Source organism: Epithele typhae, assembly GCF_022376455.1.
Source record: "Epithele typhae strain CBS 203.58 chromosome Unknown BXZ73scaffold_42, whole genome shotgun sequence".
Lineage (NCBI taxonomy): Eukaryota > Fungi > Basidiomycota > Agaricomycetes > Polyporales > Epitheliaceae > Epithele > Epithele typhae.
Genome location: NW_025954233.1, coordinates 267,998 through 280,659, shown reverse-complemented (window position 1 = coordinate 280,659; position 12,662 = coordinate 267,998). Strand labels below are relative to the sequence as shown.

General features: G+C 59.1%; 4 protein-coding genes across 4 annotated transcripts; 1 reads left to right on the top strand and 3 right to left on the bottom strand.

Annotated features, from left to right (window-relative positions):
- Positions 1-1,305, bottom strand: BXZ73DRAFT_103630 (uncharacterized protein; the record flags this gene model as incomplete). The annotated part of the gene is made up of 2 exons (XM_048015639.1): positions 1-773; positions 852-1,305. The coding sequence occupies 2 exons, from the start codon at positions 1,303-1,305 to the stop codon at positions 1-3; spliced, it is 1,227 nt and encodes a 408-aa protein (XP_047875633.1).
- A 1,308-nt stretch (positions 1,306-2,613) lies between these two features.
- BXZ73DRAFT_79304 (uncharacterized protein) lies at positions 2,614-4,607 on the bottom strand (the record flags this gene model as incomplete). The annotated part of the gene is made up of 9 exons (XM_048023058.1): positions 2,614-2,708; positions 2,759-2,935; positions 2,973-3,022; positions 3,068-3,239; positions 3,316-3,464; positions 3,520-3,664; positions 4,018-4,204; positions 4,266-4,336; positions 4,376-4,607. The coding sequence occupies 9 exons, from the start codon at positions 4,605-4,607 to the stop codon at positions 2,614-2,616; spliced, it is 1,278 nt and encodes a 425-aa protein (XP_047875632.1).
- A 280-nt stretch (positions 4,608-4,887) lies between these two features.
- Positions 4,888-6,903, top strand: BXZ73DRAFT_103629 (Nop-domain-containing protein; the record flags this gene model as incomplete). The annotated part of the gene is made up of 5 exons (XM_048015638.1): positions 4,888-5,098; positions 5,149-5,990; positions 6,041-6,158; positions 6,277-6,752; positions 6,820-6,903. 5 exons carry the CDS (start codon positions 4,888-4,890, stop codon positions 6,901-6,903), a joined length of 1,731 nt encoding a protein of 576 aa, XP_047875631.1.
- A 508-nt stretch (positions 6,904-7,411) lies between these two features.
- BXZ73DRAFT_79302 (Sodium/hydrogen exchanger family-domain-containing protein) lies at positions 7,412-10,921 on the bottom strand (the record flags this gene model as incomplete). Its single annotated transcript, XM_048023057.1, has 9 exons — positions 7,412-7,840; positions 7,898-9,098; positions 9,151-9,289; positions 9,346-9,511; positions 9,565-10,004; positions 10,173-10,373; positions 10,431-10,526; positions 10,717-10,792; positions 10,853-10,921. The coding sequence occupies 9 exons, from the start codon at positions 10,919-10,921 to the stop codon at positions 7,412-7,414; spliced, it is 2,817 nt and encodes a 938-aa protein (XP_047875630.1).
- Positions 10,922-12,662: the final 1,741 nt, after the last annotated feature.

Below are 12,662 nucleotides of genomic sequence, written 5' to 3'. Positions count from 1 at the left end.
TCAGACGTTCGGCTTGTCGCCGACGTCCACGACCCAGAACAACGACGGCTCGTCCTTGCCCGAGGCCGGCACGCCGCGTTTCAGCCCGCGGAACCACGGCTTGCCCTTGAAGAGGTCGACGCGGCGCATCCCGTGCAGCCACTCCGCGCGCTCGCAGTGACGCGTGCTCACTTTGCAGCGCGCCAGGAATGCGTCGATGCACTCTCGCGCCTGCTCAGGGGTCTCGACCCACTCGTCGCGCTCCTCTAGGTTGCACTTGTGGTCCAGCCATTGATAGAGCTGGTCGAACACGTCGCTGCAACGGATGTTCTTCCCGTTGCTCGCCTTGATTGTGATCGTCGCTCCGGGGAAGGTGTCGCACCGGATCTGCATCTCGGTGAGCTGCTGCGCCTGGCAGGCGGCCTTGTCGAGGTACCGGTCGACTTCGTCCGTGTGGAGCTTTTGGCGTGCGCCGCGCGAGACGTCCACGATTTTCAACGACGAGACGTCCTGCGCGAAGTCGTAGACGACCTGCTTGCCGACGACGCCCAGCGTGTCGGGGAGGAGCAGCCAGTGGAGAGCGAGTGGCGCGGGGGTAGACCCGCGTGGCGCAGGGTAGGGCGAGGCCGAGTTTGTTGATCGTGAGGTATTCCGCGACACGGAGTGCGTCGAGCGGAGTGCGTGAGGCGAGGAGGAGTGAGGAGGCCGCATCGCGCTGGGCGGTGGCGAGATCGAGCTTGCAGATGAGGTTGAGGAGTGCATGGGTACAGTGGGAACGTCGATGGGAGGACCGGCTATCGATGGGATGTGAGCTTAGGTCCGGAGGTGTATATATGCATGGATCAGGGCGGTGGGTGAGATAAAGGACTCACGGCGCTTCTTGAGGATGCCCTTCAAGGGCTTCCCTGTCTGCCCATCCCCAGCCGGGCGCGGTTTCGGAGTCTCGAAAGGTATCGGCACCCATGCCCGATGCGGCGTTGGGTTTTGGATCTCCACTGGGGGTTGTGTGCTCGAGGGTCGCCGCATGCGAGACTTGTACAAGTCAGGATCGGGAGTCATCATGCGAGATGCGATGCTTGTGTGTACGGGGGTGTTGGGCCGTGAAGCGTAGCCAGAAGAGGCGGAAGAGCGAGAGAGGGCGCGAACGGAGTAGGGGGGAGAGCCCACAGAGGGGGTGGAGGGGCACGGGGAACTGGAGCCCTCACTAGACGACGACGACGACCAGCCTGCGCTGAGCGGTGGGACCGGGTCTCCTGGGAGAGCAAGCGGGCGAAACTTGGGAGCTGTCGGAGTGGACACCCCAGGGATCTTCCTCATAAAGTCCATGGTGGCGGTGAAGAGCCGGGGGACGTAATTGAAGAGAGTCGTGGTGGGCTAGAAGAAGGTCCCGAGTGGACTGTGGGCGAGTTCCAGAGCGGGAACTTAAAGGACGTGGCGATCGCTGCGGCAAGGGAGGTGGAGGAGGAGATGAGCGGTGCCCCGGAGGTAGATATAGACGTGGAGGGAGCAGGAAGAGGGAGAAGCCAGACGGGAGAAGGACTCACTGAAAGAGGTCGTGGCGGAGGTCGTGGACGGTGCAGAGCAGCACGGGCCCTTCAGTCGGGCTGCCAGGGCAGATATGGACCGAGAGGGCCCCTCACAAGGAGGCGGTTGATGCCAGCGGGTGAGCGGACGAAAGAAGAGCGGAACGGCCGATGGGGGCTGCACCCAACCCCCCGACACGCCCCCGACACGAGGCGTCCGAGCCCTCGACCGAGCTCGAGCTCTCAGCCGCCCGGCCCGCCCCTCCCCGCACCGTCACGTGTGCTTCCAGCCTGTTGTCTCCTGTTGTCCCGTATGGGTCCATTGGCCTCTGCGCCCTCCCCTCGCACCCATACACGCCTCGCGCAGTCCCATCCAAACATCCCCGAAACAGCTGGTCTCATGATCTACTTTGTGGCGCGACATGACACATGAAGCGCCCGAACTCGATGCGAACTCGTAAGGTCGCGGATTCGAAGGCTACTGCGAAGAACCCGCTTCATCATAGACGGTTTCATACGGCGAAGGCCGGTAAACCGAGGTGTCCCTGATGTCACTCCGCGCTGAACAGTTTGGGCTGCACTGGCCGGGAGAGTGCCCCGGTCATCCGGACGGCGACTCGAGCTCCCTCCCTCTGCGCAGCGAAGAAGGCGTTCATCCCCGGCATTACACCGTGGGATAGATTAGCACGCGTCCTCGCGATATCATGTTCAACTGCACAGGATGTAATGTGCGTCTCGAAGCGCAGCTTCCTGTCAACATCGGGCCGTATATGCGGGGTCCGGTTTACAGCGCCTCCAGACTGCGACCACATTATCGGAGCGCTCTGTGTCTAGATGTGGTTCAACACGTACGTCTACATCGAGTATCGGTTCCCGTGAACACGCAAATCCAGCCGCTGAGAGGTTTCCTCGATTTCCGGCAGTTCTTTGGACGCATGAGTCTATACGACGCATATTTGATTCCACAAAACAATTCCTGCTTCGGATGATGGAAGTCTACATTTCTCCATTCTACTACCGTAGAGTCGCTGCATAACAGTGATGCGGTTCATCGACGTTGTTAATTGCGTGATATGGGATCGGATTGCACTCAACAGCATCAGCGTGACGTTCAATACCGTAACAGGATTTCCTCCGGTTCAAATGGGAGATGATGCCCAAACTCAAGCGCTGCCACGTTCACCCCACCTCCGTTCCCAATACAATCTAGAATGGTTTGCGCGATTTTGAAAGAGGGCGATTACACAGTGGCATACCGCAAGACGTATCGAGTTTGGCATCCCCAAGTCCGCCGACGAGCGTCGCCAACTCTCGAACGAGCCGGGCGCTGCTCTCGGACGATCCGCGCTCGTCCACGCAGCACAGGCGTTGCCGCACCGTCCACCACCGTGCCATCCAAGCTGCAGCCCACCGCGTCCCAGCCTGCAGCCCACCTGACCTCCGCGAACGCACAGCACCAGAGTCACGCACCCGCCTCCGCCTTCCTTCCGACCTCCAACTCTCCAAGCTCCAACTCCAAACTCCAAACCCTCATTCCAAAACCCAATCCCAATGAAGGAATTCACCGCCCGCGAAGCGATTCCGAACGGCCCAGGAGCCCTTCATCAGCTACAACCTCCGCCTCCGCCTCCGCCTCCGCCTCCGCCTCCGCCGTCGCCGCCGCTTCGAGACGGGCGCTCCGTCGACCCTCGTGTGCATCCGCCTGGACGCGCGTGTCCGGAGGACGGAACCGGTGTCCTGGACGTCTCGACCGCAACGCCTGCGAGGGATGCTTCTGGTAGAAGGACCGGCGACGAGTCGGGCGTCAGCGTACGATGCATATCGGTGGTGCGGGCCCGGAGGCGGGTGTTGGGCCAGTTGGCGCGGACAGCCCGTGGTGTCAAGCCGCTCGCAGAGCCTGTGAGTCGGTGGTTCTGGGAGGACGTCCATGAATATACGGGACACGGACGCCTGTGCTGCATGCTGCATGGCCTACTCCAAGGAACACATCAGCTCGAACCGCATCGCGCTGACGCACCTTGTTCTCCTCATCCGCCGGCGCCCGTAAGTGTCAATGCACGCGCCCAGCCCAGACCGCGTCCTCGAAGCCGACGTCCAGGCAGACCACCCACGGGCGAGCGACGGAAGGGTGCGTTCCCGGGTAGTGCACCCGGCTGCCGATGCTGCAGGGCGTGGAGGTCCGTCGCCCAATCGCAGGCAAGGATGGCGCTGGGCCTCCGACAGCCTGTGACGACTGCGAGGGACGAGGCTCGGCGTGCACGGCGCTTAGCTGAGGGAAGGTTGATGTGGCGTCGGCCGTAAGCTGAGGCGTGGAACGGGCTGGGGGGCGAGGCGCGGGGTAGGGGGAGTTCTGGCTTCTGCGGAGGGCACATGAGCAAAGGGCCGGAACGTGGGTTCTGATGTGGAACGAGGCGAGGACGCCGGGAGGGGTGCGCACGATACGATGCGATATGCATTGCACATGGCGAGTGTAGGGGTGCGGGTCGTAAAAGATGGGTATGTTCAAGGGACACACCGGGTCGTCGCGATAGCTTGTTTGACACGCGTCTCTGGGAGGCATTGCCGTGGCCCTCGCATGTCCACAGGGCAGCGAACCCAGTGTACGTTGGATAGGTACCGAGCGGTGGATCGTACGCGCCCGCTGAGCGCGGTAGACCGTTATAGCTCGCTATCGGGTTAACGCATGAGAACGGGGGTGTAGACTGCGGATCGGGACGGACATGCCTGAATGGTTGTGCTCGGGAACTGTGTAGAGGAGCTGACCAGGCGCCGCGACGGTCGGAGATCGCGTGCCAGCATGGAGGGCATCAGCCACGCCCCAGCCCACACTCTTCCTGGCGAGCTGGGGGACGAGATTCAGCCCCTGCAAGCACCTAGGGCATGGTAGGGCTTCGTTCGAATGGGTAAAGGCAGGATGGAGAGAGATTTGGCAAGCTCGCGGGTATAGTGCACGTCCTCAGAGTCTTCGGAACTTTGTGATACAGACTTGACCAAAAACCGATCGTGCGAGACGGAAGAATGGAGAGTTCGAGCTTTTGTGAGATGTGAGATGTTCATGGCAGGGGAGAATAACCAATAGGGCACAGCCAACGAGTACCAAGACATTGTTCAGGACAGGTGAAAGCACGCGAGGGAGTAGCCATAGAGCGATGGAAGAAACACGGATTTTGAGGCGGCGGTCCAGGTTGAAAATGCCCCGTCGGAGTCCATCGCATAAACGCTCGAGTGTTGTTAGACGCCTTCATAGTCACGTGCGGCAAAAGTTTACGGCGTGGATTTTGGTGCTCGCCGTGCTCGACGTCGTGCTCGCTGCTTTCCTCGCCCTTGTCCCCCCTCCCAGCTGCCAGTCTCACCGGGGGCGCTCTGTGCGGCAAAAAATCCCACCATGGCGGCTTGTACCCATGCGCTCTTCGAGACGTCCTCCGGCTACGCCATCTTCGAGGTCAAGCTGCACGATGTCACCGGCGCACTCGACAAGGCCGTCCAGGCGTCGATAGACGACTTCTCAAAATTCTCAAAGATGGTCTCCCTGTCGAGCTTTGCGCCCTTCAAAGATGCCGCACATGCGCTGGAGAACATGAACGACATTTCCGAGAGTACGTCTCCCACTCTCTCGCCTCCAAGCACTAGCCTCACAGTGCCACAGACACAATTAACGACTACCTCCGCTCCGTGCTCGAGCTCAATCTATCGAAACCCTCCAAGAAGGGCTCTTCCGTCGTCCTCGCCGCGAACTCCATGCTCGCCGCGGTGCTCAAGGACGAAATGGGCATAAACTGCGCCTCCAAGGAGGTCGCGACCGACATCCTCCGCGGCATCCGCGAGCACGCTGCGCGCCTCCTCAAGGGCATGCACGACACCGACCTCACCAAGGCGCAGCTCGGTCTCGGCCACGCATACTCGCGTGCGAAGCTCAAGTTCAACGTCAACCGGATCGACAACATGATCATCCAGGCCATCTCGCTCCTCGACCAGCTCGACAAAGATGTGAACCTGTTCTCGATGCGCGTCCGCGAGTGGTACGGCTACCACTTCCCGGAACTGGTCAAGATCGTGCCGGACAACTACCAGTACGCGAAAGTCGTGCAGTTCATCGGGGCGAAGGAGGCGTTGGACGAGAGCAAGCTCCCGGAGCTCGCAACGCTCCTCGACGACGACGAGACCCGGGCGCAGAACATCCTCGACGCCGCGCGGGGGAGCATGGGCGTCGCGCTCGCCGAGTTCGACATCCTCAACGTCGGCATGTTCGCGACCCGCGTGGTGTCGCTCGCCGAGTACCGCAAGGAGCTCCAGACGTACCTCCACGAGAAGATGAACGACGTCGCACCCAGTTTGACCGCGCTCCTCGGCGACCGTGTCGGTGCGCGGCTCATCAGCCATGCGGGAAGCTTGACGAACCTCAGCAAGTACCCCGCGAGCACGGTGCAAATTCTGGGAGCGGAGAAGGCGCTGTTCCGTGCGTTGAAGACGAAGGGCAACACGCCCAAGGTGCGTCGGTCACTTTTGTGCTCACTCGGGCCTCGCTAACTGTTTTGCAGTACGGTCTCATCTACCACTCCTCCTTCATTGGGCGCGCCGGTCCGAAATACAAGGGCCGCATATCAAGATTCCTTGCCAACAAGTGCTCAATAGCGTCACGCATCGACTGCTACTCGGGTACGTCCCTCTGTTGTCGTTTCTACGCATACTTCCTCCTCCCTGCTTCAAATCTGCCTTTGCGACCGCCCCTTTACCCCCGTTATCATCTGCTTAACTCCGTCTGCTCCTGTCGCAGACACCCCAACGGCCAAGTTCGGCGAGGCGCTCAAGCAGCAGGTCGAGGAGCGCCTAGCGTTCTTCGAGACGGGCGAGCCCCCGTCCAAGAACGCGGACGCGATGCGCAAGGTGTTCGAGCAACTCGCGCTTGACCAGGATGAGGAGTCGGATGGCGAGGAGGACGGGATGGACGTCGACTCGCCCAAGGCGAAGGTCAGCACGAAGGGCAAGCAGAAGGAGACGGAGGCCGCGCTGCCGTTCGCGGACGTGGAGATGGAGACGACCCCAACGAAGAAGAAGAAGGAGAAGAAGGAAAAGAAAGAGAAGAAGGACAAGAAACGGAAGAGCGAGGAGGCGGGCATGGACGTCGACGGGGACGGGGGCGAGGAGAGCGAGGAGAGCGCGCCGCGGAAGAAGGTGAAGCTGAGCAAAGAGGAGAAGAAGGCGCTGAAGAAGGAGATGAAGAAGGAGCGGAAGGAGAAGGAAGCGACGGAGGTGAGCTTTCTTCACGTTTGTGGCGAACGGGGTGGTCTGCGTAAGCGTGTTGCTGATCTTGCTGTAGGGCGGAGAGTCGAAGAAAGAGAAGAAGGAGAAGAAGGAGAAGAAAGAAAAGAAAGAAAAGAAGGAGAAGAAGAGCAAAGAGTAGTCGAGTTGCTCTTTGTGTATCTCTCCTTCCGTTCTTTTGCTCTACCTACTACCTACTTATCTGTCGATGCTCTCCCGGTTCCTCTCGTCTGTACTCTCTGTTGTGCTATCCATCTCTTTCTCGTCTTCGCCGAATCCTGGGGCGAGAACATGAAGCCCCGACCATCTTCCTCGACGCCGCTTTGCCAATAGCTCACATGTGTGGGAATTAGGAGTGAATCCAGGGATCTATATATGCAAGATGAAGCATAGCCCAGGGACTGGGCGTGTACAAAGACGTGTACCTACATGCAGGACACGGTGCTACTAGTGCTACAGTCGACATGATGGGAATAGCAGATGGGGGCAGACTACCAAGGCAGCGTGGTTGGACTAGTCGTGCGATGCGGCGCCGTGTCATCGTCGGGGATCGTGTGGGTATACATGCTAATTTCGTAACAATCATTATGTGCAAGGGTAATTGTGAGGGGTATTCCTCGATCGTCCACATCAGGAAGGAAGCAGACTACTTAGTCGGACGGGAGCGCGGCCTGGAAGACGATCAGGTTCGCCTCGCATCCCGCGACGACGAGCGCGGTCGCGACGTCGCCGACGGTGCGCTTGACCGCGTTCACGATGCCGCCGTGCTCCTCGATGAGAGCCTTGAGCTCCGCGTGGTGGTTCTCGACGGCCATGCGCCGCGACCGTCCCGCGAGGACGAGCAGGCGTGGGGCAGACACCCCGGGGCTCGCATGCGGGTCGCACATGCGGGTGGCCTCGTCGACGACGTGGTGGAGCGGCTTCGCGGTGGATGCCTCGAGGAAGGTTATCCGTGCGAGCGCGGGTGCGAGGGCCGCCTCGTCGTTGCGAGTGTACTTCGTCCAGGCGATGTTGTCCGCGGTCTCGGACTGGAGGCGTGTTTGGGTCGTCGCGTTGCCGTAAACGGTGTCCGGGAAAACCTGCAGAGCACGTTAGAACGGGTGGCGTCAAAGGCGGGGAAGGACCAGAAAACGTACCGATGCGACCGTCGCCGTGTTCACGGCCTCGTTCTTCTCCGTTGGAGATTCGCTCTGCACGCGGGTTTCTGCGTCCGCCGCGTCCTCGGCCTTCGTGACGCGCACCACAGTCGCGCTGATCTTGGGGTTCGCGCACAGCTGCACCGCGAAGTCGAGTGCCAGGCGATCGTCCGGTCCGCCAAAGAACGGAACGAACAGCCGGTAGCGACCCGCACGACCCATCGCGGCACCCATGCCCGCGCCTTTGCCCGACGTTCCGGGCGTGTGGCGGTCGACGAAGAGAGCGACGTCGGTCTTGGCTGCGGCGAAGAGGCCTCGGACGAATTGGGCGTGGATGAGGGGACCGTCGCGTTCTTCTGCACCTGCAGCCGTCGCACGGAACATTGCCTCGAAGGGGTTTTGAATGCTGCTCAAACGAGGAGTGGGCATGGCGCCGCCTCCGTGGCCCCCGAAGCCGCTCGCTGTGGCGTTGGCGTGCGTCATGTTGGCGTGCCCGATGTCGATGGAGACATGTGGGGGGAACCAAGGGACAAGGATGAGCTGAGACTCCCGCCTGGTAGCGCGCTCGGCGGCAGATGCGCCGAGGTCGTCGAAGGGTACGATGGAGAGTGAGGTGGAGACATCGACACCATGGAGCGCCCCAAAAGTGGTGAAAATGTCGAGGAGCGGGTCCGAGGCGGTTAGAGAATCGATGTTGGAGGACTTCATGACAGCAGACGTGCGATCAGAAAGCTCGATGAGACGGATCGCATCCAGAGACATGGGCGTGGAGACGGGCTCAGGGCTTGCACCATCCTTATATGCGTCAACAGTAGATCCTGAAGTCACAGAGCGAGGATCGGTATCACTGTATGGAGGTGGCGAAGGTAGAATGAGTTGAGTGAGAGAGAGCATGCCGGGGAGATGCTCAATCTTGTCCAGGATGACCGTGAAACGAGTCTTCTTGCTGTCATCGTCCCCCTGTGATCGTTTGGCGGTCTCGGACGCAGATGTGGCATCTTCAGGAGTTTCCTTCTGTGCACGCCAGTCGGGGTCGCCACCAGGACCCGCACGAACCCGGAGGTGAGGCGGGTAGAACACAGTCACCGCAGGAGTTGTGAGGAAAGTCAGGAGGAGCGCCTCCAGAACAAACATCGAGAAGACCCGCTGCGAAAGAATGCCGGCAGACAGGCCGACGTTGAGCACAATGAGTTCGACGAGACTGAGATGGACGTGAGCCACCATCCCCAAAGTTATATCCTTGATAAACTCACCCCTTGCAACTCATGAGAGACCCAATGGCTCCTGCTTCGCGCCAGGTGAACCCTGCCCAACGAGCGGCGGCGGTACAGCCACCGAACTTGCCAAAGTAGGCAAGTGCACAGATAGCAATGGTGTAAGCCCAGGTGATGCCTACCATTGAATCTAAGTGAGTATCTGCCCCCCAAGTCAAACGTGATCTAACGAACCGTTGTTGAGAAGACCAAGGTCAGTGGATAGACCGGAGAGAGTGAAGTATAGCGGGAGGAAGATGATCGAGACCATGTCTTCCAACTTCTCCGTCAAGGCGATCGCCAGCCCTCCTTCTCTGGGAACGATAATCCCCGCCAGGAATGCACCGAAGATCGCGTGCACCTAACACTCGTGTCAGCTCACAAGGCCTTTGAGATCCAACACAATAAACTCACCCCGATTATATCGGTGAAGAAAGCGGAACCGAACAGTAGTAGGATTACAACCGTCATGAAGAACATGCTGGGACCATCCCGGATAGATCCCGTCTTGCGAGCGACCCAGTACAATATACGCCTTACGACGAAAAGGAGGAACAGTGTCCACCCGACGCAAACGAGGAGGATCCAGAGCGCCATAAGACCCGAGCCAGCATTGACCAGAGCGACGCTAAGTGCGAGAAGGGTCCAACCAATGATGTCGTTGCCCACACCCGCGGAAAGCACAACAATGCCGACCGTGGTGTCGAGAAGCTTGAGCTCTGTAAGAATGCGACACAGAACTGGGAATGCGGTGATGGAGTACGCCACGCCCGTGAACAGCATGAAGTTCGTGAACTTCACCGACTGGTCGATGAATTCATGATATAGAGGCACGGCCAAACCCGCTCCAAGGCCTGTAAAGAAACGGGTCAGCGATGATCACGCGAGCGATCGGCTCCCGGGATACACGCGCTAAACGTGGAAGTCGTGCGGAACAAATATTTTGCCCGTCCCGCACGAGCTCGGCACGCACGCTCAACATCTATACAAGGGAGAGCCGCGGGAGAGGACAGAAAACTTACCGAAGGGCAGGACCATGCCGGCCAGCGCGACCGTTACGGACAGACGAGCATTGCGCTTGATCACCTGGGCGTCGATCTCGAGGCCGACCAAAAAGAGGAAGAGGCAGAGACCGATGTTGGCCACGAGTGACAAAAACGGGCGCGAGGCCTGGGGAAAGATGTGCTCTGTGAAGCCGGGGATGCGTCCGAATGCGGTGGGGCCTGTACGCGTAGGTGCCCATGAGATAAGGATGGTGGAGGGGGGCTAGCACAACATACCCAGTAGAATGCCTCCAATGACCTCGGCAATGACCTTGGGCTGCCTGATTTTGCGAAGACCGAGGGCGAGCAGCTGAGTGGTCATGACAATAACACCTAGACGCAATATCAGCACCTGTGCAGACCAACCTCCTCATTGTCACAGCTAGACTTCTACGAGGACCATGGAACACAAGACGCGCGTACAGGAACGGCATAATGGTTGTAAGAAGACACTCAGACAAGACACGGATGATAAGATTGCACGGTCCCAGAGTACAGGGCGTTTTTGAGAGAAACCACCCACCAAGCTGAACAATCCACAATCGTAGCGGGTCATTGAGGTTGACGGCAGTTGGATCCTGGCCGCTGAGCAGACCACCCTGAAGCCGGCTCGACGGTTAGGTTCAGAAAGAACGACAGGGCGCGCCAGAATTACGCACCTGCTCCGCTGCGGCTCTCGTAGTAAGAGCACGCACGACACCCGCGAACGCGGTCGAGAGCTCTCTCATGATGTGGGGGACCGTTGGGTCGTAAACGGACGTGTGTGGCGCGTAGGTCGTGACAGAGAGCAAATCAGATTAGACTAGTGAGGGAAAGAGAAGTCGGAGGGAAGTGGTGGTGCTGGAGGAAGGCAGCATGGCGGGAGTGGTCGGGAAGGGGCAGCCTCAACCAGCCTCAGCCACCGCCGAGACGCAAATGTCCGAAAGAGGAGCGTCGATCCGGTGGCCCGGTCCTGCCAGCGCCCGGCGCCTCCACGTCACTGCCCCGTCTGAAACACCTCAGTTGGTGTGTACACTTTCCTCCTGACATTCCCGTCCGATCACCGAAACGCTTAAGTGGCACAGAGGGGTGGCGTTTTGAGCTGCCTGCGAGTGCTTACGTCTCACCCGAACTTCGAGCTGGTACCACGCAGAAACCATGTGTTTTCTCAGCCGACGTTCCGCCGCCGGCCCCATCAGGTCCCATCCTGGGTAAGACTAATGTACAGCAAGCCGCAATCAGTGCCGAGTTGCTCAAGTACTTTTGAGCAGAGCATGGGGTCACTTTGGCGGATTCGCGGTCGCGGAGTCTTCGTGGGGTATCACCAGAAACTCCGACTCTAATATCGGTCGTCACAGTTCCGTAACGACCACCCCCAGATGCTCTCCAAGACCCTCGACGTCATGGTTGGTACTTTGTCACCATCTCTCGAACATTCTGAGCAAGTTTTTATCCAGTCCCAAACCAGTTCTGACGACTATCGCGGCGCGCAGACTTCTGGTGGTCGAGTCGCCCCGTAAACATAACCACTAGTCTGTAGCCGAGCTCTCGGATCGCCCTAACCCTTCCTGGTGCCCTTGTGAAGCCTCGAGCCCCTTTGGCCCACATGCAACCTGTCACCGAGAAGCACACTTGCCCCCTGGATCGAACCCAGTAAGCCCGGATCCTCGAGTCTGACACCATCTTTTGACGTATACACCGAAGCAGATACTCTCCTCGTCCCTTAGTATCGAGGTGTGCGCAGTCGAACAGCGCTCACCCGAACCGTGTCGCATGCCGCGGAAGAGGTTCTGGTCGTACCTGGTCTTTTCTGAATACTTATCAGTCGAGGTGAGATGTGCCTCGGATCCATCATATCACAGGATCACTTATGACACCCACAGTCTAGAACTTCGTTTGGTAGGCCAAGATCGAAGCTAGCACCCTTTCGAGTGGTTCTGAAAACGCTGGCCGCACTAGAGCCGTCCGTGCTAGTGTAAGGATCGGGCAATCATGGGAATTCACTGGTCTCTAGCTCGAGCGATGGCAGCCTCGTGTCGGTCGGCGCCACGAACCATTTCTCTCCTGGTAACTGCGTAGTGAGTGACGAAATTCGTTTTAGACAGTCAGACGTTAAACTCCTGGCCTCAGTCAGAGAAGAGATGGTCGTATCGAATACATACGAACGCGAGAAGTGTAGGGTCGCCATCTGTGATCTACTTCTTCAGCGAGCATGTGGCTAGTGGTGTCTCTTTGGATCCGTTTTCGTGTGCACGGCGTACATACAGAGACCACGGGGCCTATGGAGGGCCTCAAGGTCGAGTCCAAACACGAACTAGTGAGTGAGATCCGAAGCCCTTCCTTGCGTGATTGAAGAACTTTTCATTCCAGAGTACAGACTGATTATGGGCATAGCCTGAACGGCGCACAGACGGTGTATATATAGCCAAAGTGCGCGCAGCGAGTCTCTCATCTCCTGCCCCTACACCTCACATTTGACAAGAGACCAGA